Source organism: Stylophora pistillata, chromosome 3 (genome assembly GCF_964205215.1).
Source record: "Stylophora pistillata chromosome 3, jaStyPist1.2, whole genome shotgun sequence".
NCBI lineage: Eukaryota > Metazoa > Cnidaria > Anthozoa > Scleractinia > Pocilloporidae > Stylophora > Stylophora pistillata.
Genome location: NC_142521.1, coordinates 6,860,796 through 6,888,322, shown reverse-complemented (window position 1 = coordinate 6,888,322; position 27,527 = coordinate 6,860,796). Strand labels below are relative to the sequence as shown.

The following is a 27,527-nucleotide window of genomic DNA, read 5'->3' as shown; positions in this document are numbered from 1 at the left end:
GAGGTCAGTGGTTCGAATCCCGTACAGGCCTGAGTTTTTTTCAGGTCTGATTTTCACTATTGCTTAAATAGTGCTTTAATGCGAAGGATCGTGCACATATAAAGAAAGTAATGTAATCTGTTGACGGACTGGGTGGAAGAATACCGCCCGGTTCAGAACCATTAAGATCGAAGGACTTGTAAAATGCCGTTCGCTTACCCACTGACGATTATTGAAACCTTTTATACTCAGAGGTGATTAACATGTAACTTCTCTTTATAATATCCTTACATTGCCCAGCAAATAGGTAATGAGAATACTCAAACTTATCAAATAGTCGTTATTTTGATCTAACACCAAATTCCTATAACTAATTTAGAAGGATATGTGTAGCAGCTAGAAGGGAGAATTCACGCAATGATCAGATCTTGGGGGGTTAAAGGTTTGAGCAGTAGAACGTACTTTGTACTTTTGTGACGTAATAACGAGCCGGAGGCGAGTGATTCACTTAAACTAATCGCGTGTTTTTCCAACATTCCGTGTGAGTCATGATTACGCCGGTAAAGTGATAGGTAGAGCGGTCCATTACTTTTATGATATAAACTTCAATTTTGTGTGGGTTTTGCCGTGCAATAACAGATAGATTTTGGACCAATCAGGCCTCTCAGGGCATCTCAGTTACTTGAAATATCTAAAAGTTTACACTCACTTTTGTGGTTTTTTGTACTTTTCGCGAAAAACCAAACGAAATAAAAGATACGTCTAAAAGAAATGAAGGGAGTGCGACCTGCAGTGCATAACTAGATGTGCACCATGTATGCATTAAGCATAGTCAAAGACGGAGAGTTAAACTGTCTTTGTCAAAAACAAAACAAATATTCAAATATCTTTTCGAAGTTTTATTATCAGCTGTTACAAGTTGTTTTCTAATTACTATTAAGATTCACACTAAGCACAACCTACTTGGTTTGTTATTATAATCGAAATCTTAAACACGCTACATAATAGTTTTACGAAATTACTTTGCATTGCACTGATTTAATTAATTACCAGCTCTCAACGAAAAGATTTTTGAATGCACGATGACTTAGTTATCATTGCAACTAAGCCAGCTTTTTGCACACGGTGTTGTATTTAGGTGTACAAGGAACATCGTTCCAGTAACCGTTTGCTTTGAAGGGGAGCCTCGTGGACCCAGTGTACATCTCTACACAAGGTTCTTTAGCAAATCCATTAGGTTCATCTGGAGCCCAGTTGGTGTATGTTGGTACCGAACGGTCAGTCCAGTAATATGCTGCGGATTCTGGATGCCAAAACAGACCAATCCACGTGGGTTTACCATTCCCTGCAAACTTCCTTGCCAGGTACAAGACGAACTCGTTTTCCTCAGCGCTGGTTATCTTCACTAGGTCTCCACCTAGAGATTGACAAAATGACCTTGCCTCTCTCTGATTTCGTGGGGAACTGCTTGCGTGGTAACAGTATTCACTGAAGTGTGACCAGTCAGCGGGGCAGGGATCTGGTGGGGAGTAAAAACAACAACAACAACAACAACATTGACTTTATTTTTTTAAAATGAAAGAAATAAAGGCTTTTGTAGCCCGCAGTTAGCAAAGCTATTCTAGGCGGGCTACCTAAACAGACACTGTATAGGCTCACACACACACACACACACGCACGCACACACACACGCAACAATGAAATAAATAAATAAATGAGCAAATAAAAATAAATAATAAATAATAGTAGTAATAATCATGTTAAAGGTTTTAACTGAGCCAGTCACACAAGGGAGTTTTTAACAGGTCAAAGAGAAAGCTAATCAGTTGAAATACAAATATAAGCTAGAAAGGTCAAGGTAGCGCAAGTCAACATTCATCTCCTCAATTTCAAGAATTTTCAAAAGCAAGTGAGTTAGCTCACGTTTAAAAGGTGCTTTCTTTAGCTTACGAATTTCAGGGGGGATGCCATTCCATATTTTCGCACCAACTCTAGAAAAGGAAAACAACTGATGATTTGTTCTCGCCTGTTTTATATAAAAGCTTCCAGCTACTGAGAAACGAGTAGAGTAGGAATGAACCTGTTCAGAGTGAGTAAAAAGTTCAGAAATATTGAGAGGAGCACAGCGATTTTTGATGTCATGTAACAGAGAGGCAACCAATTTGAAGTAAAGCATTTTTATCGGTAGAATTCCCGAACGACTAAAAAGAGGAGCACTGTGAGATGTATAATCGGAAAAGTGCATTAGACGAAGAACCCGCTTTTGTAAAATGACGATTTTGTTTAGATGAGTATTGGCGGCTTGGCCCCAAGCAACGAGACCATAGGAAATATACGGTTCAATGAGCGAGCGGTAAATGTTTATAAGAGTAGTGAGCGGTACCAAGTGTCTTAGCCTTGCAACAATACCGATACCTTTGCTTATTTTCGTGGAAATGTAGTTAATATGATGCTTCCAGGAGAGATTACCGTCAATGAGAACACCTAGGTATTTAACATATGTCTTACGTTCAAGAGATACCAATTGCTCCGAGTTATTATCAAGTATTTTAAGGTTTACTTCTCGGTATAGTTTGTGTTGATAAGGATGAAAAATAACGAAATTAGATTTGGATACGTTAAGAGATAATTTATTTGAATTCAGCCATTCACACAACTTTAATATCTCTTCATTGACGACAACTTCAAGTTTCTTTAGATCTTTTTCTGCATATAGTAAATTGGTATCATCAGCAAATAGGTAAAAGTCAAACTTTTTAGAGGAACGATGCATGTCAAAAAAGACATAGGTAATCATGATTAAGGTGAAATCAAATGAAATCCACTGTAATTTCCCGGTTGTTCCCATCCATAGGCAAGACTGAGTTAGCCTGAGAAGCAAAGGTACTATCAGCAAGTGCATCCTCAGTATTTCATCGCGAAATGAGGGGTATAGACCGAGAAAAGAAAGTGAAAAGAAACTGTGAACTCGTCTTCAGCTCAGGTTGCTACTTACTCGCTGCTCTGTTATTTCCAGTGCTTTTCTTGGACTGGTTTCTTTTGGCTTTGTTTCGTTTTTAATTTTTTTTCTTTTTTTTTCTTCTTTTTTTCGCCACTGTGCCTTTGTCCCAGTGTTCTTTGTTTTGTATTTGGTTTGGTTTTTGTTTTATTTTACATACATACATACATATATACATACATACATACTTACATATACACATACAGACAGACAGACAGACATACATACATACATACATACATACATACATACATACATACATACATACATACATACATTTTATTGTGTTTTGAGATAAAAGTACAGTAACATGCCCGCGGGTAGCTAAGCTAATCTAGGCGGGTCATGTTTACTGGAAATAGATACAACTTCGTATGATGCACGATCCTCGCAGTAGATAGCGCTATTTAAGCAATAGCGAAATTCAGACCTGAAAAAAAATCAGGCCTGTACGGGACTCGAACCACTGATACTAGTATCTGCGATACTAGTATCGCTGCACTAGTATCGCAGAGGTCAGTGGTTCGAGTCCCGTACAGGCCTGATTTTTTTCAGGTCTGAATTTCGCTATTGCTTAAATAGCGCTATCTACTGCGAGGATCGTGCATCATACGTATCAAATACCGCAGTTCAATATATGATTTTCATATATTTATTCTATCTCAGATACAACTTCATACAGCTAAAAGTAACAAGAGAACTAAAAAAAGCTAGAATTGACAACAAGGACTGGAGACTACTGATAAACCAATGATATTACTAATCAACAGTCTTGACGGGAGATTACTGATACATCAAACAAAATAATTGAATACATATCAACTGATCAATCAAGCTGAAAGATAAATTCAATTTAACTTTTTGAACGATTTCTGGAAGATCAATATAACAATCTTCTGAAGCTAGGATCTCAAAAAGTGTTTGTTTTATTTTCCTCTTGAAGGTATTTTTTGAAAGTTTTCAAATGATACAGGCATTTCATTCCATATTTTTGTTCCGATTCTAGAAAATGAATTCATTTGAATTGAGAGTCTGGAACTTTGTGTGTAAAAGTTCTTAGAGGCAGAGGATCGAGTATTATAAGAATGAATATCAGAGACATGTGTGTCCTGTAGCAAGTTTGACAGTTCAGGTAATTTTATGAATTTAAATGGTAGAATTGAGAGACTCCTTTACCGGTTTCTGTCACGCCGAAGTGACGAAGGTATTGTTGTGTTACCGCAAGAATATTTTACGAAAGCTAAACTCACCAACCGCCTCTTCTATGTTTTCCAGTGTTTTAAGAAGCTCTTCTGCGAATTCATCTGTGAAAAAAGCGAAATAAAGACATTCGGATGTAAGGAGAACCTTGTTTTCTTTTTGTGCGCACAGAACTTTACATTTAAACACTTACCACCCGGAAATAATAAACATCAATTAGATATTCAGGTATAGGAAGATGGTAAGAGACATTCATTGGCTAGAAGATGATCTCTTAATATGACCTATAATTTCCATTTCTTTTTTTACTCGAAAATGTATGGAAGGATCAGATCTTGGCAGATTCTGGGTAGCAAACAAAATATTTCATACTTTTCCTATTACAGGTTCAACTTTACATTTCTAAAATAGAATAACTTCGAGTCAATGGATTCTCAGCTTTTAAGAGGGATCTTGTTTGAATAATTCATTGATAAATAAAAACAAAACAGCTTGACTGAGTATGATTTTGTTTTGTTGATAATGTTCTTTATTCTTCTTCTTGCTACATCTTGAAGAATGTGTAACCAGAATTAAATGGAGTGTTAAGGACATCGGCCAGAAGGTTCATTTTATTAAACTGATTATTAATTCGTTTACTAATTTCAGAATGATCCTAGATACGAACATAGTTACAATATTTATCTGTTTGTCGAGGGATTAAACTTGGTGTCCGTGAAACAGTGCTCGATACAAATAGTAGAGCAGGTATAATGTGTGGTAGGCTGGAAAAAAAAACTAAATATACATCCCTATAGACCTGTTTCGTGGTTGCCCACTCATCAGGGGATTTTAATCTGTTTGTCTGTATTGTCTATATTTTGTCTGTATTGTCTATATTATCTGTTTGTCTATATTTCTTTTGGTTTTGTAATCGAACTTTTCAGCATCACCGCGCGCTTATAAAACGCGAGTTTAGCGTCGCTAAAATTAGATTTTCGTAAGTTTTTGAGTAATCTTGGTGAAATTTCGCCCTTTCCTTTTCTTGAACCCTTTGGCACAAGCGGGACCGATATGTGAGTACCTTTGTTGTTTTCCTAAGTCTAGTTTTTCGGTGTTGGGCGAAAGTATGCAAACAGGTGTTCTGTTGTATTGCCGTATTCTCAATTGATTCAAGATTTAAAAGCCAAAACTGTATCAGATGCAGGTGAATTCCCACCACTTGGATAAGAAGAATGAGCTGTAAACCAGCCGCTAAAATTCTTGTAATTTTGTACCGAAACTTTTGTACTGGTTTCTTTGTATTGTTCATTGTCATTTTAATCTAGCTATCGGCGTTAAGACCCAGTTTTTTATACACCATATTTTGATTGTGTATTTCGCGACATTTCATTGGATTCATATAACTTCGGAGTTGTATTATTTTTTCAGTTTACGATTGATTAATTGTTAGATTGATTGTGACTTTGATCTTTGATTGTGGTTCGGTCGATTTTAAGAATAAGGATTCGTGTAAGCAGTCAATTTTGGTTTGTTATTCTTCAATCTCGATCCGTGAAATAGTCCCCAAACACCTCGTTGACTGCGTCTTGAAGCAACACCCCATAGAATCTTGGAATTTAGATTTGTTTTGGTCATCGCAAACGCTACAAGCAGGCTTTTAACTTCTCAGACTTCGGTTTTATGAAAGGGGAGAAACTGTTTAAACATGACTTACCCATCATTGGCTTGACGATTTCAGTTTCCTTTTCCATCGGATCCGCCTTTCTTTTGAGAGAAGAACCTGGAAACATATAAGAAATTTAAGAAAAGATTTGAGCTGAAAAAGTCGAAACCTTGCCAAGCCGGTTGCATTATTGCCTCGAGTTCATATTTAATCAACACCCCTTGGAATCTTAGAATTTAGATTTGTTTTGTTCGCCGCAAGCGCTACAAGCAGGCTTTTAACTTCTCGAGACTTCGGTTTTACGGAAGGGGAGAAACTGTTTAAACATGCCTTACCCATCACTGGCTTGACAAATTCAGTTTCCTTTTCAATCGGATCCTCGTTTCTATTGAGAGAAGAACCTGGAAACATATAAGAAATTTAAGAAAAGATTTAAGCTGGAAAAAGTCGAAACTTTGCCAACGCCCCTTGGAACCTTAGAATTTAGATTTTTTTTGGTCACCGCAAGCGCTACAAGTAGGCTTTTAATTTAACTTCTCGAGACTTAAGTATTTACGGAAGGGGAGAAACTATTTAAACATGACTTGCCCTTCATTGGCTTGACAAATTCAGTTTCCTTTTCCATCGGATCCTCCTTTCTTTTGAGAGAAGAACCTGGAAACATATAAGAAATTTAAGAAAAGATTTGAGCTGAAAAAGTCGAAACTTTGCCAAGCTGAATGCGTTATTAGCTCGAGTTCATATTTAATCAGCTTGAAACATCTCTTGTGATTGCTTAGTAGTAAATTCTCCAAGAATAAGGAAGTTAGCGTTGAACACTTTTTCCGTCAGAAAATTATGTTTTGAAAGAAAATTGATGGAATTTTGTTGACTGAATCAAATCATGGCTGTAACCTTGCCAGTTTTACCATAATCAAAGTCCTAAAGGTAAAGATGAGATTTAAAAACTATGAACTTTTATTCGCAATTAGATCCAGTGTGAAATCGCTAATGATTCTTGCAATCTAGTTGGCTCTAAGCATTGGGATCACACGAATGCTGGATAGATCTAGATCTCTACCCGGGGGATAGTGCAGTACGTTTTGCTGTTACTCACCCGCTGGATAACGATTTATTCGTTGGATAGCGTTGTCCGCCCTTTAAACGATTGGGCCCAGATAGAAATTTTCCCAATGGATAGCGCGAGTTACTTCCTCTTCGAACAAATGGGGCCTGGAGAATACTATAGAGCCTTAGGGGGACCAAGTAAGCTTTTTGTGACATGAACAAAATCCTCCCCCCGCCTCCCCCGCAGGTATAAGTGGTGACTGGTCCCAGAGTACCTGAGACAAAGCAACTCGTGGCCAAGAGAGTCAGGATATAAACCGGGAGAGGTACGGTAGACTTCATCTTGATCCTTCTCTGACTTTGGCAGATGCTAGGAAGAGAACAGGCCAGTACATATGAGAACACGTATGTTTAATTTCGAGATTCTAACCTTTTTAGCAATAAGTACTATACGCTTCACTGAACAAATGAATGAGTCTCTATAAATAGTGATAAGAACAAACGAGGCCTTGATCCATTATCATATAATTACTTTTATATCATAATGGATATTTGCCTCGTTTGCGTCTACACTCCAAGAGGCGAATAGAAAATTTTAGTATCTTCGGTTGATTAGTTTATATTTTGCCTGGCTGACAAGAGGTTCTTTTATATATACATAACTGCACTGCGTGACTGAGTTTTCCAAATTTCCACCTGAGGGCTCTTCGATGAGTACGACTTTGCGCTTCGCACTACATTTTTTTTTTACATATTTTCTTATATTTTGCGTGACTGAGTTTTCCAAAATTTCCACATGAAGGCACTTCAATGAGTATGACTGCACTGCATTTTTACCAATGCTCGCAGATGTAATTATTAGGCGCTTTAACAGGCAAGGCGCGAGAAAATCATTCTCAGTAAACAGTTGGAAAACTCTTCCATGCACTTATTGTTTTCATTGACCTCCAACGCATGTATCAACATAGTTTACTGTTAATGGTTGGTGGTGGACAAGACCTCCCTTTGCGGTTTTGTTAGGAGCCTTGATATGTTATGAGTCATTAAAAACATTACCTTCAACTTGAACAAGAAAACAATACATAATCTTGTTGGGATATAACATACCGTTACTAAGGCCATGAAACAGCAAAAAAATACATGAAACATGAAACAGCAAAAAAAAAACATGAAACATGAAACAGCATAAAAAAAAGGGACTGAAAGCTTTCGGGGATATGTTTGGATGTATACAAATTCCAATTGTGTTGTCTTCCTCCAGAAATCAAAAGACAGAACAGATCGTAAGAAACCTTCGTAGGCGAGTAGCGACGAAAGAGTTGATTCGGATTTTTTCCCAGACAAGCTAAAAAGTCGGGTGTTGCAAATGTAAATATAGATATCGTGTTTTTTTTATTATTTGGCGGACATTTTGCCGCATCAGTGAAGGTTTTCTGTCGATCTTAGATAGACAGCTAGATCAGCTTCATGGACCATTACTTATTTTTTAAATGAAGAATTAGAAACGATGGAAAAATATTTTGATTCGAAAATTTAGAACAGTTCTGTAATTAGCATTTTCAATTCGAAATGGCTCACATTGATAACCAGCTTGAATTAAGAACAGCCTTCGTTGCACGGTCTTTTAAAACTTCCAATTTGAATGAACTTGAATGTGCACAAACTGTTCACTGATGAATTATTTTTGTACTTCTTTGAAGAAAACCAATTGCTATATAGAATTAATACTTGAAAGAGTGAAAATTATACGTTTTACCTTTGCCTCCCCATTATAATGGTCAAGGGTTGAGAAAGTTCTAGACCTGGATGATTTTATGTGAGGTTATATTATCAAGAATCAATTCTTGCGGTTTAGCTCAGGCAATGCTATAAAACTCCCAAAAACACAGGGATGTATGGCCATGACAATCGTTTCTTTCTTAAAAAGTGTGAGATAGAAAACAATGAATAGGAGCATTCTATGTCGTTAGGAATCAGGGTTTCCTGTTGCTCTGTGCAAGAATAATTATGGTAGAAGTATTTGCGAGCCTTAAAAGGGACAATAACCTGATAAATTGAAGTAAAGTAGCCTCTTTTGGAAGCCTTATAGAGAAGTAACTAAGAGTTGAGTGTGATAGCGACCATTGATCTGTTCTAATTCCATAACAAGTTTCTAAAGAAACTGTGGTGCTGCGTCGGCGAGAAAGTATAATATATGTATATGTGCACGATGCTTCGCAGTAAAGCACTATTTAAGCAATAGTGAAAATCAGACCTGAAAAAAATTCAGGCCTGTACGGGATGAACGGATTTCACTATTACTTAAATAGTTCAATAATTAATTCACTGTACGGATTTCACTATTGCTTAAATAGTGCTTTACTGCGAAGGATCGTGCACATATACGTTTCATAACCGCAGTTCATATATATGTATTTTCATATGTTTGTTGTTTAAAGTATAATATAATAAGTATAAGAAGTATAAGTATAATAAGTATAATATAATAAGTATAATAAGATAATTTGTAATTGACGATGTAAATTGGCCACCTTAAAGAGTATCTAAGCTGATGTCTCGAGCATTAGCCCTTCGTCAGGAGAGGAGTTTTACGCATTAAGGTTTGCTATAACGATCTTCGATATACAGGTCTATCAGATTTATGTCCTTTTATTTTTACAAACTGATAGTAAAATAGTGGAAGATGTCTGTTAACATGAGCCTGTGAGGTTTGAAAGCAAATAGGAACAGTTGAACAAACTGATTCATGATAAGCTAGTCTGAGCTATTATTAAGCGTGATTACATATTCACCCTGAACAGTTGACTCAGATTATTTGCCAGACAGATACAAAAGCGAGCTGCTGCAGATTTGTCAAAATATTTGCACCTATACCTAAAATGAAAAAGATTTACAAATCATCAAATCAACTTACTCGTTAAGTCTTCCAAATCTTTGTTAAGTTTCTCGATCGGTCCTTTGGAACTCCTGAATTCTTCTGAATAGTTTAGGTGTGGCTAGCAACACTTAAGGTAGGTCTGCTGTGTCGGTGGGAATACAACCTTTTTATATATACAGTCAAGCCTGCATTATTAACAATATCTGATACTATTTAAAAACCTATAAAAAACGCTCTAGGTGAGATGCATTGTTAAGAAAGTTCAAGACCTAGACGGTTTTATGGAAGCTTATCAAAAATCAATCTTGCGGTTTAGCCCCGACAATGCTACAAAGCTCCAGCCAACACAGGGATGTATGGCCATGACAACTATTTCTTTCTTAAACGGTCTCACATGGAAAATAAGTAAATAATACCGTTCCACGTTATAGGAATCAGGGCTGTCTGTGGCTCTGTGCAAGAGTAATTATGAGTAGAAGCATTTTAGAGTCTTGGGCGAGGGACAAAGACCTAATTGATTGAGACAAAGTGGCTCAGTGTTTTGAAAGCCTTATAAGGACGCAATAAAGAGTCGAGTAAGATAGTGACTATTGATTTGTTCAAATTCTAAAACAAAGGGGATAAGTGCTGCGTCGATGAGAAAGGGGATAAGTGCTGCCGTCGATGAGAAAGGGGATAAGTGCTGTGTCGATGAGAAAGTATAATCAGTAATTTGCTTATCTTTATGTGTTGATAATTTAAATTTGCCACCTTAAAGAGTATCTAAGCTGATACTTCGAGCGTTAGCGCCTTGTCAGACGAATATTTTGTCGCACAAAGGTTTACTAGAACGATCTTACATATACAGTTCGATCGACTTTACGGTCCATTACTTTTAGAAATTAAGAGTAAACAGGTATCGGTTGTCTATTTATAGGAGCTCCTGTGGTTTAAAAGTAAATAGAAACAGTTCTACGAACTGATATAAGGTGAGCTAGTATGAACTATTGTAAGGCACAATTTCGCCGCTATTCATTCACGTGTCTTTGCGACGAAAAGTTTTTAAAGCTTTGTATCTTAATGTTATCTCTCGGTATTCGGCAGCCAATTTAACATACCGTGACCAATTAAAAAGCGAAAAATCCAATAAAAATGGAAGAATAAAAGCTTTGGGGAATAAGTCTGCATGTCTACAAAATTTCAATTGTATCGTCTTCAGCTCCGAAAGTCAAAAGGCAAAACAGATCATGTTGTACGAAGCCTTTTTGGTGTATAACGAAGAAAGAGTTGATCCACATTATTTCCAAGACAAAGCGGTTGTGGCAAATGAAAAAGCGAACTGCCACAGACTTTTTTCAAAGATTTGCACTTACACTAAGGTTATTTCGAAAAACCTTTGCAAATCATCAAATCAACTGACTTGTAAATCTTAGTTGGATTTCTGGATTGGTTCTTTCGAACTCTCGGACTCTTCTGAATACTTCAGGTTTAGCTAACAACACTTTTTTCAGGTAGGTCACGTATGTGGTTGGGAACTGAACTTTTTATGCAGTGAAGCCTGCATTATCAACAATGTCTAGTACTATTTGTTAAACGTAGAATAACACTTCACAATTAACATACCGTGACCAATGCTGTGAAATAAAAACAATGAATAACCAATGGCCGATAAAAGTGGAACGTTGAAAGCTTTGGGGAATGAGTCTGGAAGTCTAAAAAAATTTTTTTTGTATCGTCTTCCTCCGAAAGTCAAAAGCCTTAACAGATCATTTGTTAGGAACCCTTTCTAGGCGTATAATGAAGAAAGAGTTGATTCAGATAATTTCCCAGACAAGGCAGGTGTAGCAGATACAAAAGCAAGCTGCCATAGATCTGTCGGAAAAAAGATTTGCAAATCATCAAATAAACTTACTCGTAAAGTTTTCGAAATCTTCGTTGAGTTTCTCGATCGGTTCTTTGGAACTCTTGGACTCTTCTGAATAATTCAGATGTAGCTAACAACACTTCAGGAAGGTCAGGTATATGGGTGGGAATATGACTTTTTATGCAGTCAAGCCTGCATTATTAACAATGTCTGAGTATTATTTAAGAACCTAGAAAAACGCTCTGGGTAAGATGCATTGTTAAGAAAGTTCTAGACCTAGAAGGTTTCATGAGAGCTTATCAAATATCAATCTTACAGTTTAGCTCTGACAATGTTACGAAACTCCAAACAATAAGGGATGTATGGCCACGACAATCGTTTCTTTCTTAAAAGGTCTCACCTATTAAAATATGTAAATAAGAGCATTCTACGTTACAGGAATCAGGTTTTCCTGTGTGCAAGAGTAATTATGAGTAGAAGTATTTTGCGAGTCTTGGGGGAGGGACAATGACTCGATCAATTGATGTAAAGTGGCCTGTTTTGAAAGCCTTATGAAGACGCAACGAAGAGTTGAGTAAGATAGTGACTACTGGTTAGTTCAAATTCTAAAGTGACGGGAATAAGTTTCTAAAGAGACTATGGTGATGCGTCGATGAGAAAGTAAAATAGGCAATTTGGTTTTCTTAACTGTATTGATAATTTAAATTGGCCATCTTAAAGAGTATCTAAGCTGATGCTTCGAGCGTTAGAGCCTCGTCAGACGAATATCATATTCGTTGTCGCACAAAGGTTTATTATAACGATCTTACATATACAGTTCGATCGGCTTTATGCCCCATTACTTTTATAAATTGGATCGTCTGTTTACAGGAGCCCCTGAGGTTTGAAAGCAAATAGAAACAGTTCTACAAATTGATTCATGATAAGCTAGTCACACTTACGGAACCCACGAAGGATAGGATATTTCACGCCAAACATACTACCAATTTTAAAAAATAAAAAAAATAATTGCTGCCGAGCCCTAGCGAGGCAGCAGCCTATACTTTACAATAGCGAAACGGAAATTCTTCTAAAGGCAATGGATGACTTTGGCTCTCAAGTTAGCAGTCTCCTTGGTTACGATAGCTCGATCAACTCATCCAACTTAATTTTGTCATCCGAAAACATTGCTTTTAGGGTAGACCGCTTGAAAAACCTGAAACAGAAGGTAACTCCATTGATATATGTATAATGTGTGTCCAAAATTCTTTTTCCAATTGCTCGTATTAAATTAGAAAATATTGAGTTTGAGAACAGGTTAATTCTAGTTTAATTTTGCTTAAAACAATTTTTTTATCAGAAAATTCTGAAGATTTTATGCGAACAATGTCGAACCTGATTTCAAAGTTGTAGTGATGTTAAGCCTTAGATAGAAAACCCAATTTTAAATAATTCTTCTCCTTGGAAATCTTCCGACTATATGTCACAGCGATCTTGTATATTACCACTGTAAACTAACTGTCGAACAGACATTGTGGAACATGGACCTTCAAGTGTATTAGTGCTACAAATTGAACAATTCTGATGCAAATAAGTTGAGTTCTTTTTTCTTCATCTGTTCTCTTATTCGGTTGAGTGAACGATGTTGTAACTTTGCTGACGTATATATTTTAAGAACACAAATTTGCCTGGAAAGAAAAGAGATTTTTTAAATCAGCAAAGGACATTTTATTCTATATTCAAATTACTAAAGCTCCAAAACTGTTTGGGCATAAGCCAACAACATCGCTTTCTTAACAATAACGTGAGTTTACATTTTTCTTTCTTCCACTCCTAGTTAGACGTTGACTTCTCTCAATATGGCGCAACACTCGTTGTTCGTGGTTCAGTACTTTCGGACAGTTTAGAAATTCGTAGGTCAACCATTGTCTACAGAACACTCCAGAATGTTCTTCGACTTCCAGTGATTGGATCCAGACATCTTCAGAACGGCGATGGAAAGCTGCGAAAGAGCGGTACAAGTATTATGTCTGTCACAACTCATGATCGTCAATCTGGTCCACTAAAATAAGTAAACCTATCAAACTGGCTTTTAATCACACTAACAAGGTAACGGATGCTTCTATCTTTAACTACGAATCAGTCATAGAATAGACCTTAAATCAGCGAACGAATTTCACGTGCAAATGCCATCAGGCAGCAAGGGGTTACACCCACTGTTTTAAATGATAATCTGCATTAGCAACCTTTTCAGTTGAAATAACAACTAGTTTATTGAAGCGATCAGAAGGTCAAGGTTATTCTTTAATTTTTACAAAAGGAAACCGACGTAACTTAATGTATTCTCTAAAACTGTATCATTACATCAGTCCCCGTTACTTTGTATCTTGTGAATCGTAAACTGCGTCAGCTGTAAACTGCATCATCGTTACGAGTCTTCCCGGCGAAGTGCCATAATGCGCTATTGATCTGTTATTGTAAATAGCGCTATATAAGAAATAAAATATTATTATTATTATTCGAATAAGTAAAGATTTGGTAAAACATTTGACAATGACAAACTGCGATAAAATATTGTAAAGCATGACACGACGTTTCGACGTTTCCAGAACGTCATTATCAAGTAAACTAAAATAATAAAATCGAGCATATATATAATGAAGCGGTGAATAAATTACAAAACGTTAAAAGTTAAACAAAAAGTTTAGCCCTAATGGAATCGCTCTGGGTGTTTAAATTGGGCCTTATTGTTCTTATGTACAACATTTCGTAAACAAGACAATCCCATTTCGTGCCGCATTTTTTAAGCATTCTAAACTGGCTCTCATTGAGTAAGTCAATGTTCCCATGGGCATCTCTCAGGTGGCGACCAATGGCAGAGTATCGATGATCAGCAATGCGTTGAAACAGATGGCGCGTCGTATATCCGACGTAATTTGAATCACACAAATCACATTTAAAACAGTAAACAACACTATGCTGATTTAAGATGCGTGGCTTGATTTCTTTAAGCTTTAGGTCCTGCTCAAGTTTCTTACTGGTATAAACTGGTTGTTTCTTACTGGTATAAACTGGTTTTTGTGTGATTCAAATTACGTCGGATATACGACGCGCCATCTGTTTCAACGCATTGCTGATCATCGATACTCTGCCATTGGTCGCCACCTGAGAGATGCCCATGGGAACATTGACTTACTCAATGAGAGCCAGTTTAGAATGCTTAAAAAATGCGGCACGAAATGGGATTGTCTTGTTTATGAAATGTTGTACATAAGAACAATAAGGCCCAATTTAAACACCCAGAGCGATTCCATTAGGGCTAAACTTTTTGTTTAACTTTTCACGTTTTGTAATTTATTCACCGCTTCATTATATATATGCTCGATTTTATTATTTTAGTTTACTTGATAATGACGTTCTGGAAACGTCGAAACGTCGTGTCATGCTTTACAATATTTTATCGCAGTTTTTCATTGTCAAATTATTATTATTATTATTATTATTATTATTATTATTATTATTATTATTATTATTCAGAATCAAGCTTAAGTGAATCAAAGTATATTTCGATTTTTAACGTTGGCATACGTTGTAGTACGTCCCACACTATCCTCTTCCACAAAAGACGAGGGACTGCTGGACAATCTATGGTTCTCCTAGCGTATGGTTACAGAGTTATCGTCAATAAATTTTGTTTAGGCATAACTCAATAATCTGGGCTCAAAGACCTTCCTCAGGCTCATAGTGAACTTGATAACCTTTTTCGTAACAAGGAAGTAAGACGAGTCTGACCAATGTTGTCTGTACATATGTGGGCCTCAAATTATGTCCCATTAACCGCTGACTTGAACAAACCCCTTACACGTTAGCACTGTTTTACAGAAATTAGGGCACAGTTTCGTCTTACTTGATAAATACAAGGTAAATGTTTCTTCCAGCCGTAACAAGTGGCATAAGATATAAAGTATCTTCAAAATCTCTTAACGCGTCTGCAGTCCAGCTTACCACCGTATTATTTTGTCTATAGAGCCGTGATTTTCTCGGACAATGCATGTTTTTTAATATTGGCAAATCCCAGAGGACGTGGCTGACGCGTGGGTGTGTGCGCCTGGATCGTGAGTCAAACGCGCGTGTAACCACGTGCAAGTGTGATCACTTAAACCATTTTTGCAGTGCTAATGAACAACAAACGGTGCATGGGTTCTATTTTATTCTAAATACCACGAGTCTAAATATCACTTTCTCAATTTTGTGAAACTAAAAGCAGGAATAAATCAGTACATTGCCTCTAATGCGAGATCTATGGTCACTGTTATCAATTATTTTAACACTTTTTTAAAAAAAACAATTGCGTTTCGTATCCATTTATTATCTAGTTCTGTACTTACTATATTACGCTACCAAATTTTCTACTAATATTGCAGTAATGATGCGCCAGTTTTGATATCATCATTGATACTATCACTATTAGAATCAATCAAAATCATTCTCATCATCCACATTGTTGTCGTTATTTATGTCATTGTTTCATTCCTGGATGGGTTTCTGATTGATTCGTAATCTTCGGCTTGATTTCCTTTCAGGTCCAAACTCGTCATCAGCCGTACTTAAAACTTATTTCTGCCATAGACTCATGCGCATGCTCACTCTTCTTTCCGGTGCTTACTTGTGTGGTATTCCTCTTGTGTTGGAAGAAAGTGAAGAGTTTCCGATCAACAATGTTATTTCACCTGTTCGTTGCCATTGCTGTGTTCTACGTTTTCATTATCCTGGCCGATTATTTGGGAAAGCCGAAGGTAACTATAAACTAGATAATTTTTTGAAACCTCTGGTTTATGAATTTTTTTTTGCCTTGAACAAAAGTCATCGTAGGGAAAGAAGCATGCACTTACCAATAAACAGCTTTAGTATTTGATATCTTTTGCGTGGTTAATCACTCAAGTCCGTAGCCTGGTAACATCAATGGAAAATATGGAACTGTTAATGTGAAGGTTCTTCTTCACAGGGTCACAGTCTCCCTTTCGTCCAAGACAAAAAGATGAGCGTTTCGGCAGCAGATAATTTCCCAAGAGCTTATGCCGGTTGGAATTCTGTTTTATTAATTCTTTTGTTACCGAGTCAATTTCAATCTTAACATGCACCTCAGATTATGAAATATCTTAAATCATGAAATATTCAGTCACTGATACCTTTACTGTCACTGCCTCAGCCATTGCCATCGTCACCGACATCGTCGTCGTCATCGTTATCATTATCATGATCACACCTTACAATTGACGAAGAATTACATCTGCCAGCAAAATATTTTTCTTCTTATCCACAGGAGCTAAGCACAACAAATGCAGTATTACCCCATTATTTCCTGCTGTCTGTGTTATTCTGGAAGCTATGTCATGGTGTTATCTTGTTGGCAAGAAATTCTGGCATCAAAAAAAAAATGGTTTTACGCTCTGGGATGAGGTAAGAGAGAACTGTTAGAGCAGTGACATTTTCACTTCCACAGCTTGTGGACATACTCAACGCCAAAGTTTGATGTCATCAGGAGCCCATTACCCGGAGCTTCCATCTCTGTTGTACCCTTGAGTCAACCCTGTCCCGTATCTTTTTATTTTTAGAACTGAGATATTTTCGGGGTTCTTTAATCTTTCCGAGCTTTCCGCCATTATTGAAATAATTTCGTGCAGCCGGCAAGTGACACAATAGAGACGACAGCTCTCTTATGATTGGCTATTATAAAAACACCCGCGAAAGCCGCCGTGGAAGGTGCTTCTAAAAATAGAAAGATACGGGACAGGGTTGGCTCAGAGGGTCAGTATGAAAGATGGAAGGTCCGGGTAATGGGCTCCGAATGTCATAGTGGAACTGGAAGATCTGGATGTCACTGAAGCCTTTTTTCTGATCGTTCCAGGTACTCCAATTCCAATCGTGGCGATCTCTCTGGCAGCAACTGGAACCAAGTCTTATGCAGCGAAAAACTGTTGGCTTACAACAGAACGTTGTCTCATTTACTGGGCATTTGTTGCTCCAGTTGCGGTGGTTGTATTAGTGAGTTACCTCTACAGTACACTTGCTGCAGCGTGAAAGATTCAATTTGTTTCAAATATCCTTTCATATGAATAAGCACATTCTATGCTGTGATATGATACAGAAAGGCTGCCTTGAGCTTTGAATCAAACAAAAGAAGTTTGGGCAAAAGTCTTTTGTTAAAATGTGGCAAGACAGAGATACAACTAGACACCGTTTCTCTCGATCTCGCCCAAGATCGATGAGACATGTATCAATTAGGAAAATCGCTCAGGATGCTTTATGGACACATGAAAATTTATATGGCAAACAATTGAAACATAAAATTACTGCGGAGAAATTAGTATCAACAAGATGTTCGCAAAATACCCACCAAGGGAGGCTGCCTGACGAAGCTGCTCCCTTTTATCAATACTTCCTTTATCGTTATCTTTCACCTTCAATGTTCCCTTTATTTTTTTTTCTTTTATCAATTTAGATCAACTCAGCCCTTCTCATTTTCTTGCTTCGTCAAATAAACAGAGCTAGAAAATCCAAAACCAGCAAAACACCTGTGAAGCAACTCAAGGATTGGTTGAGACGCTTTGCAATGTTGCTGCCAGTTCTGGGTGTCACGTGGTCGTTTGGATTTCTCACATTCATTTCATCAACAGTAGTGTTTCATTACATCTTCACCATTTTGAATGTACTCCAAGGGGTTTTTATATTTGTCAGCTTTTGCATTCTAGACGACTTTGTAAGTAGCTTTTGTTCTTTCTGGAACTGTGATATTACTAATGTTTTTTTTCTACCATTGATCACAACATTTAATTATAAATTTATTTTTATAATTTTTACACTAGATTAAAGATGCTTTAGTGAAAATAGTTTCTAAGAGGAGAGCCACACGTCAAGAAACAATTCAGCTAACGACTGACAAGCCGAAAAAGAGAAAGAAAAACAGTTCTTCTCGGGTATAAACAGGTGAAAACAAAATCAATGTAATTGCTCGCGCTTATTGGATCTGTTCCAGGCTGGTTAAAGGAACGTCAGAGTCTGGAAAGCGGAAGGGTGGTCATGGCTATATCACTGTCATTTGAATTCCCTGTCAATGTCAGTCTCAATTTCACTGTCACCACTTCTATCTCAATTACCTTCGGGCGTGCGCACTTACCACTTAGTGACCGTAACTGTCATTGTCATTTCCATTTCAGTGTCATTACCATTTCAGTGCCATTACAAATTTAGAGTCATAACCATTTCAATGTCATTACCATTGCAGCATCATTACCAATTCAATGTTATTACCATTTCAATGTTTTTCCATTCACATGCTTCATAAATTTCTAATTGACATTTCCTTTTTTTGACCTTTCCAGTTTTGTGTCATGGATTCCTACTGCAAGTCCAACATTGAAGATTAATCTACTCTACGCTTCATTTATGGTTCTAAATTTCATTTATTTTGCAAGTTTGCCTCTAATAAAGGGAAACAAACGGAAGACTTCTCTTCACTGTCATAGATAAGAACGGAGGAGCAGTCTGATTATGTCTGATTTATGACTTATTCAGTTTATTCCCATAAGGTTTCCTAGTTTAAACAGTTACATCTTTTGTAGGTTGCTCGTCTCATTAAGCTGCGAGAAAATATGTCTGTCATTGATAAGAAGAGATGAGCCAACTGATTATATCTGATTTATGACTCCTTCACATCATTCCCTCAAGGTTTCTCTCATTTATAAGATTACATCTTTCAATTTTAGGTTGCTCTTGTCAATGCCTGTCATTGAGGCACCTGATTATATCTGAGTTATGACTTATTCCCTTAATTCTCTTAAAGTTTCTTAGTCTATACTATTACATCTTTTGTGGGTAGCTTGTTTCATTTAGTTGTGAGGAAATATGTTTACAAGCGAGTCGTAAAATAGAGAGGGAAAACGGCACGATAGTCAAATTCCACTTGACTTTCGGTGTAAGAATTATTGCACAAGACTCTCGCGGCAAATATGGGACCAGAAACTTATCAAATTGAAAACCCAACGGCTCAATTCTCTTAGTGATTTAGCTAGATTCAATTCCGTGTCTCTCTGGGCCAAGAATGAAGCGTACACCGCGATAGTCGTTTTCTTTTGGATGTGTTTCCTTGTGTTTCGCACAAGAATAGCCACGATATATTGGACGACTCAAGTCAAGATAAAAGTCATGCAATTTTACTCGGTTCTTTTCGCCTGATTTCTACCATAAGGCCTTTGATGTCAACTTAGAAATAATCACTGATAAAATGCTCTTTGTAACATTTGTAATTAGAGTGCAAATGTTAGCTAGAGTAACAAGTTTGTATTTTGCATGTAATAAATTTAGGCCTATTTGAAGGAATGGTCGTTGCACTCATGCTTTTCTTACAACACCTTTTCTTGATGTATTTGTAGACGTTTTTCCAAATTTTGTTGATGGTACACCGGTAAACAAATTATTTGGGGCGTAAAATTAAAAGAAAGAACAAACATCCAAGATCCTGAGGAAAGTATATAGCACACGCAGTCAAAGGATTAATGCAAAAAGTGTTTCCCATTTGAGTTCAGTGAAGCTTAAATTTATACAATTTCCGCTTTATTCAGTATTTAGATGTTACTCCTCCAGGTAATTTGTGGCAATTAATACCTAGTCAAACTTTGTTATCTTGTTTTAGACCAACAACAGAATGATAAAAAAGCAACGCTCTCAGCTGGTGGTAGCCGCACCCATCTAGTAACTGGGAGACACGGGTTCGAATTCCTTCGAAAACTGATTTTGATTTTTTTTTTTCAAATTGTATAGTCCAACTGCGAGGATTATTTCTTTTCGTTATAGTTTATACTGTGCTTCTTCTTGTTTTATCTTCCTATTCCATGAACCCAAGGTTTGCTTGGGGATATCATTTGTGATAGCTGGAAGACTTTAGGGCAAAATAATTATAAAGCCGAATGAGTTAACAAAGTGATTTTGAATCATTACTGTGTGTTAAAAGTTGTTGATTGGGGCTATATAGGACTGCTGGTACAGAAAAAAACATGAAAAGAATCAACTTCTTTCCACTTTATCGAATCATCACTATAAAGAACAAAAGTCTCCAATAACTGGTGCTAATTCACAAATGCAGCATTACCGATAAACCAAGTAATCCTTTAAACAGAACTGCGCTCAGCAGGACTTAAAACAGAGTGCTTAGAACTAATACCACTAAAGCAAATCACTCACTGCTTTACAACTTTACAAATGAGTATCTCTTGATATCCTTCGCCTCGGCGTACATGATTTCATATCACTCAAACGGTAAAATAAAGGAAATGAAAGGTTCTGAATTTCAAAATTTGATATTTCACAAGTTTAGTAACCTGGAATCGTAAAACTATAATGATATCTTCTTAGTAAATCTAATTAATTGTGTTGTTAGTTTGGGTATAAATATATCGAGTCAAACTTCGTTGTTAAGACGATTAACAAGAGGTTTATCATCAAAAATGTTCCTCCCTGCAGAGTCAATAAGTTAAGTGCAAGTCTTATATTAATTAAATCACCTCAGCAGGGTGACTGCTGATAACTGAGGAGACAAAGAATTATAAAATTTACACCTTTGGTAAATATAAACTTACCTTTGTAAGGAAAACAGAAAGCGCAAGAGTTTGGACTTTTTCAATTACGGCACTCTCTGGTTAATAGCAAACATGATACCTTTTAGCCGATAGCTTGTTGCATTCATCATTTACAATGCGCTGGTTTGTCAAATTATAAGCAACACATTTCTGTTTCATTTTAGAAAATCATGCCAGCTGTGATAGCATGCTGTGATTTTAATTAGTACAGCCTCTCAAAAGTAATTATGTCTTTGCAGCACCGTCGGAAGATTTTGGGATATTCTTCACATTCATTGTCGAAACAGCAGCATCGAACAGATATGTGAGAACCGTTTTGGTAGAATTCTCAAGCATTTTGATTGAAAGGAACTTCCTATTCTATACCATGGGATGTGAAAACAACACTGTTGATCTTCAAGAGGTAGAAGATGCAAGCAGGTTAAAAAGAAATAACATCAACACTAGGGATTCACACCCACAGCGCCCAAAGGTTGAAGGATGGAAGACGTTCGCTCAGGATACAACTCTACACGGGGCCAGATTTTTTTCCACGGATAACGTTTTCAGAAGATTTGTTTGGATTGCTGCAGTTAGTGGATGTGCGTTTTTCTGCATTTATCAAGTTTACAGTTTCCTCGGACACTATTATGAACGTCCATTTGGTACAACAATAACAGTTGACATTAGTGATGATAATACAGACCTTCCCTTCCCTGCTGTAACTCTGTGCAATTTCAATGCCCTCGACAAACGGCGTTACATAAACTATTACTTAACTCATAACTACAGCAAAGAGATACTAGACAAAAAACTTCAGGATTTGGTTCTTATGATAAGAAGATCGAAAGAGGTTTCTACAGAAGAGGTCCGGAACCGCACTCCAGAACTTTTTTATCGGCCAGAAGTTGGCGACGAAACAGAAATGTCGCAATGGATGTTTGGTCATCAAATAGAAAGAATGCTTTTACCAAACAGCCCACGCTTCAGTTCCTGTTCCATTAATGGCTTGCAGTGTAACGAAGATAACTTTACCAGCTCCCTGAGTGCAGTGGGATTCAAGTGTTATACATTCAATTCTGCAGAAGAAGGCGGGCTATTATTAAAAGCTTCATTAGCTGGCCGACTGAGTGGCTTGAGTCTTCGTCTTAACATCGAGCGAGACAGCTATATTACAAATTTACTTTCGCCTGCTGTTGGAATTGTTATCCTGATACACGACCAGAAGATTTATCCGCCCGTGGAAGAGTTTGGTATCGCAATTCAGCCCGGAATGTCTACATTTTGCGCCATAAAAAGAAGAAAGGTAAGAAAAACAGACAGACAGCGCGTACGCTACCAAGCCGATCAACTGACTAGCCAGCCTGCAAGCGGTTAGTCAATTAGTAAAGTCACTCATAAAGCCTCTCAGAGAGTCATCTGGTTGCTTATCAGCTTAAATTCTGTAAAGGATTGAGGCGGATTTTAAGCTCTGTGCGCCACACAAGACCCGTTACGTCGAAGAAATAATTTCGTGGAGCCAATTAGCCAACTTGCATTACACGCTAACCATTCACTCAGCTTATCTAACCAGCCAGCTATTTAGTCAGACATTCAGGCAGTTACGTAGTCAGGCTTCCGTCTTTAAGTCTGTCAGTTGTTCAGTCAGCAAGTTAGTCTCCAAGTCAGGCAGGCAGACAGTCGATCAGTCAGTCAGTCAGTCAGTCAGTTACTCAGTCAAACAGTCTGTGAGGCATTCAAGCAATCAGTCGTCAGCAAAATTTACTTGCAAGCCACCTTACTGGTTTTCCCAAGGCTAAACGCAACTCCCTTTTTGAACACTACGTACTATTTTTTTATCAATGTTTGACAAGCTATTATAAATAGGACACGACGCGTTTTTATAGATAATTAACTTGAAGAAGCCGTATGCAACCAACTGCCGGAGTGGATCTCTTATGTTCGACAGCAACTTGACATACACGAAACAGGCCTGTATGATAAATTGTCGAAACGATTACATGATTAAAGAGTGTGGCTGCACTGCATCAAAATTCCAAGGTTAGTTCAAGTGCATCCATAATAATTAAAAAACATAAAAGTTACGAGTTGCGATCCATACGCAGAAAATTACATGATGTACATTCTAAACATTTTATAGGGATTTATTTTGTCAATGGAAGATTTGAAGGGAATGAGGGCATAAAAATAGAATCACTTCTTTTTTTCTTAGTAGTGCAATTTAAACCAATCAGCAATGAGCGCTTCTTTTGGAAAATGTATTCCGCGCTCCCTTGCGTCTATTCCATTACAATTACAGATGAACGGCCTAATGTTGTTATAGACAAAATTTTGGCACATGTGGCGCAGCCGAGTATATATGTCACTGACTTTCTTAAAATTTTGATTATTTTGATCCATTATTAAATAAGGGTACGGCGACATGGAATTTTTTTGTTTTAAATGAACAAGAATGTAACTTCTTCAATGTCAAAGTGAGAACCAATCAAATTGGGAAAAAAGTTCAGCCCATTAAAATTACATAGATGTAGTTTGTAGTTGGGATGATACTCAGAGGCCGAAGGTCATTAAGTACAAGAACTGTAAACATTAAAAGCAATCTCTGTTATTTGACAGCCAATCGACCGATTCCAGTATGTTCAGTGAATGACTCGATTCTGTGCGCTTTTCCATCGTACGGTATGTAAATAAAATTATGCTTGAAAAAAATCTACTCTATTCCAAAATAATTATAAATTTAAACCAAACGACTACTTCCGCTAATGTTAAGTGCTCGACTTTCTTCTAACCACTAACCGCTGAAGACGACAGATAAGTGGTTAAAAAGGACTGAACAGTTCACTGGTTATTGCCATTCGTTTTACGGAGCTGAGTGAAAACTCCTGTATTTCCTGCTTTTTGATTGGCTAAAATGCACGAGCACGAGTTCGTCACGTTGGACAAAAAAAAACTTTGAATGTACTTATCACAAGGCAAGGAAAGGATTTATTTACTCCAAATCTCACTTACCCTCGAACAAGTCAAACAAGTATATCTTACGTGCACATTGTTTCTTCTCAAGCTGAAATTGAATGTTTTCAATCTGTATTGATTATCGAAACTTGCAGTATGACCTAGAACTGTTTCAGAAAAACTGACTTGAAACCGGAAAAAAAAAACTTTAACACAACACGTACGATGATTGATTTTTCCTGCAGTAAAGTTTGGCACTTCGCAAGAGAGAACAGAATGTGAAAAGGAGTGTCGCGAGCCATGTGAATATGTGGAGTACAGGACATCCTTTTCCTATAGCGGACTTCAGAAAGACGCTTACATTGAACACTTCATGTCCATTCTTAACGACAATGCGACATCAGCCATGGAACTGGAGATGTACAGGCCTTTATTGAACATGACGGAAGAGGAAAAGGAGAAATTTATTGAGTAAGTAATTTATCTCTTCATTTACTCATGTTAGACTCACTAAACCACGAATAATTACAATATACATTGAAAAAAAAAAAAAAAGAAAAAACATTATCCTTTACGTTCACTTGTTAATCTATGCTTATGGAAAACGTCTCGGCAAAATCAACTCACATAGAAAGAACCTCCTCACATCGAAAGAACCTCCTGGATCAATGAATAATATCAAAGTTTGACCATATTGTGCGTTCGTCAAATGGTGGAAAGGCTTTGGTGGTAACACTGGAAGATCGGGTGTTACTCTGTATTTATATATCCGAATCACATGAATGTGAGGTAAAAAAAGTTACTATATTCTTCCGCAGCAAAAACATCATCTCTCTGGACATCTTTTTTGAAGATTTGAGTGTTGAGATAATTGAGCAAAAACCTGTTTTTGAAATCTGGGCGTTGACTGGTGAGTACTGAGGTTAAGGTTTGATTATTGATAAAGAGAAATTGCCATTATTTTATCGTTACTTTGATCGACTAAAATTTGACAAACAAATAAATTATTGATGAAGTTTGAGCGACAAGTCTTGTCGTACTTTTTTAACCTCTGAGTTTTTCCACAGGGTCGTAATTGTATGTGATTTGTTTTACCTGACCTAAATTGGATTGTGTTTTCCTGTGATGACGATTTCCTGTGTTCAGTGGTTATAGCAAGCTAGTTGACCTCCCGTCCAATTTTAATTCCCAATTGTTTTCTCTGATTAATAAAGGGGGGAGGGATCGTCAGGGAAACATATGCCCCCCTTGAAGAAATCAATTAATTTTTGCCACTGAGTGGCAAAAATTAAAATTGATTTGTTCCCAAATTCCAGTAGCACTCTATTAAAGGAAACAATCCCTTTCCCTATGCTAAAGCCTGGCTGTGCCCATGGATTCATAAAATTTTGGTATATGATGAAGATAAAATAATTTGTTGTCCCTCTCACCATCTTAACAGTGATCTGTCATTTTGTTGCTCCACCAGGGAACTTAGGCGGTACCTTTGGCCTCTTCCTCGGAATGAGTGTCCTCACTTTCCTGGAATTCTTCGATTTTATTTTCAGGAGAATCTTACACTTGTTCAAAGCAAGAGAAAAAAACCGACATTTTACGTGAAGCATTAAATAAGTCATAAATAATGCTTTTTACTGAGACCTTTGTTTGTATGTGTGGAGTGACTCGCCCTTCATGTTTCCTTTTGGCCACAGTTTTCTATCCGTAAATTACGTCGACGCTTCCAATCTAACGATATTCTTATTTCCATATTCATAAGCATAAGAACACAATGTTTACTAGTTACAAGGTTCTATGACGGATGACTGTTGTTTTTTTCTTCTTCCCTTGCAACGAAGAAAGCGAAAGCGACTACAAAAAAAGGGAGAAAACGAAACGTTTTTGGGCACGGGAAATTTTGAAAGAAAGAAGAAGCCAAAGTAAACTTCACAACCTGGAGGAGCTACAACTTGGAGATCATGAATTTTACTTGAGGCGTATGCATGAAGGCCACTGAGCTACAAAATTAAACGTTGAATATAGATAAGTAAACTTCTCTCTGTCAAATTTACACTCTATTTAATTCAGAAAGAAAAAGTAGCTTTCTGTTTCTCTTTACTTATTGAAAAAATTCATCACGCATTAGTGTGGACGGGGCCTGAATTATAGACTGCGTAATTAAAAGTGACTTACGTAAGCGCAGCAGAGAATGCTTTTGTTAAAAGACAAAATTGGCGTCTAGCAAGAATTTTCCTTATATGTGTTATTAAACTTATTGAAGTGTCGGAAATGGATGAAAATAATATATTACCATAAGCCATTAAGTAAAAAGTTGTGATAAACAGGTTGATCATTTCCTATTCTTTTAGGCGGTCCTACTTTACAGGTGGAATTTCTGTCACCTTTTCTTGTCGTGACCGTGAGTTTGACATGGAAACAAATATTGCAACGTAAATTGCGATTTGTGGTTGAATATTGGAGTGTTTCCGTCATGTTGGGATAAAACTGCTTCAATAACGAAGAAAATGACCTTACGCTATAAAACCGATCCCGTACAGGAATTTCCCAGAAATGACCCTTTTTTACATTTGTAACCCTTTGACATTCTCGTTTTTAGACTAACTCCATGTTGAACTCTCGCTCAAGGAAATATTTCCTAAATTTCAATTTAGGGCGATCAACTCCTCTTTCTTTAATGGCGACTGAATGTGTAAACAACTTGTACTGCGCATCCTCCGCACTGAATCTATAATTAGCTAACTTATAAGAACAGCACTTAGTTCTGTTAGAGTTCTGTTTATTCTGTTGTTATCTAACAATCTTCGAAGACTATTTCCTCTAACGATATCTTTTTAAGTATGATTCCAATTCTGTCAATAAGTTATGTCGGCAATCTTGTTTTTGTTTTGCCGTAAGAGTAAGACCTTGACCGTAAGAGTAAGATACTTAAGCCTCGAAAGCTAGTTCAGGATCCAGGTTTTCGCAGTTCAAGTGAAATACACTCGAAAACTAAGACTCCTATACTCACGCTTTGCATCGCCTTGCGCTTGCCTCCGTTTAACTGAAAAACAGAGAAAAATTACACCTGTTTAGCACGGAATATAATAATAATAATATTAATGATAATAATAATAATAATAATAAAACGTTTATTATTCCCTATCTTCTGCTATTGATCATTTATAGGCGAAGAGTTAATATTTACAAAACAAAACATTGCCTTTTTAGCATCATATCTCGGTACTTATAACTAGATTATTGTTGAAATTCACCATAACAGCTTCAGGTACTCGTCAAAATGGGAGCGAGTGTTTGGAGGCTGTTACTGAATTGAATAAGAAATTTATGCAGATTCAAGCATGATTATGAGCCAATTATTCTTGCCCTTTAAGTCACCTGTCGTGTGCAGAAGAGAA

At 37.0% G+C, this 27,527-nt stretch overlaps 3 protein-coding genes across 3 annotated transcripts; 2 read left to right on the top strand and 1 right to left on the bottom strand.

The window, feature by feature from the left end:
* Positions 1-863: 863 nt before the first annotated feature.
* LOC111334507 (perlucin-like protein) lies at positions 864-11,682 on the bottom strand. The gene is made up of 7 exons (XM_022940264.2): positions 11,639-11,682; positions 7,145-7,239; positions 6,411-6,476; positions 6,158-6,223; positions 5,874-5,939; positions 4,228-4,281; positions 864-1,498 (listed from the first exon to the last, which is right to left on the bottom strand). Exons 2-7 carry the CDS (start codon positions 7,209-7,211, stop codon positions 1,083-1,085), a joined length of 735 nt encoding a protein of 244 aa, XP_022795999.2. The 5' UTR covers positions 7,212-7,239; positions 11,639-11,682; the 3' UTR covers positions 864-1,082.
* On the top strand, positions 11,571-19,948 carry LOC111334489 (adhesion G protein-coupled receptor D1). The gene is given in 9 exon segments (XM_088753667.1): positions 11,571-12,182; positions 13,407-13,584; positions 16,153-16,365; positions 16,893-16,978; positions 16,980-17,029; positions 17,478-17,614; positions 18,072-18,329; positions 18,436-18,556; positions 18,952-19,948. Coding segments are annotated over 7 exon segments (882 nt in total). The 5' UTR covers positions 11,571-12,182; positions 13,407-13,563; the 3' UTR covers positions 18,553-18,556; positions 18,952-19,948.
* Positions 19,949-21,124: 1,176 nt separating this feature from the next.
* On the top strand, positions 21,125-27,273 carry LOC111334490 (acid-sensing ion channel 2). Its single transcript, XM_022940243.2, has 6 exons — positions 21,125-22,489; positions 23,070-23,223; positions 23,800-23,862; positions 24,381-24,606; positions 24,954-25,045; positions 25,604-27,273. Exons 1-6 carry the CDS (start codon positions 21,572-21,574, stop codon positions 25,732-25,734), a joined length of 1,584 nt encoding a protein of 527 aa, XP_022795978.2. The 5' UTR covers positions 21,125-21,571; the 3' UTR covers positions 25,735-27,273.
* The last annotated feature ends 254 nt before the right edge of the window (positions 27,274-27,527 follow it).

Coding starts and splice junctions, on each gene's coding strand:
- LOC111334507 (XM_022940264.2), bottom strand. CDS start 7,211: ATGAAGTCTACCGTACCTCTCCCGGTTTATATCCTGACTCTCTTGGCC. Junction 6,477..7,144: donor CACGAGTTGCTTTGTCTCAG/GTACTCTGGGAC, acceptor ATATGTTTCCAG/GTTCTTCTCTCAAAAGAAAG. Junction 4,282..5,873: donor AATCGTCAAGCCAATGATGG/GTAAGTCATGTT, acceptor CTTTTTTCACAG/ATGAATTCGCAGAAGAGCTT.
- LOC111334490 (XM_022940243.2), top strand. CDS start 21,572: ATGGGATGTGAAAACAACACTGTTGATCTTCAAGAGGTAGAAGATGCA. Junction 22,490..23,069: donor GCGCCATAAAAAGAAGAAAG/GTAAGAAAAACA, acceptor GCGTTTTTATAG/ATAATTAACTTGAAGAAGCC. Junction 23,863..24,380: donor GTGCGCTTTTCCATCGTACG/GTATGTAAATAA, acceptor TTTTTCCTGCAG/TAAAGTTTGGCACTTCGCAA.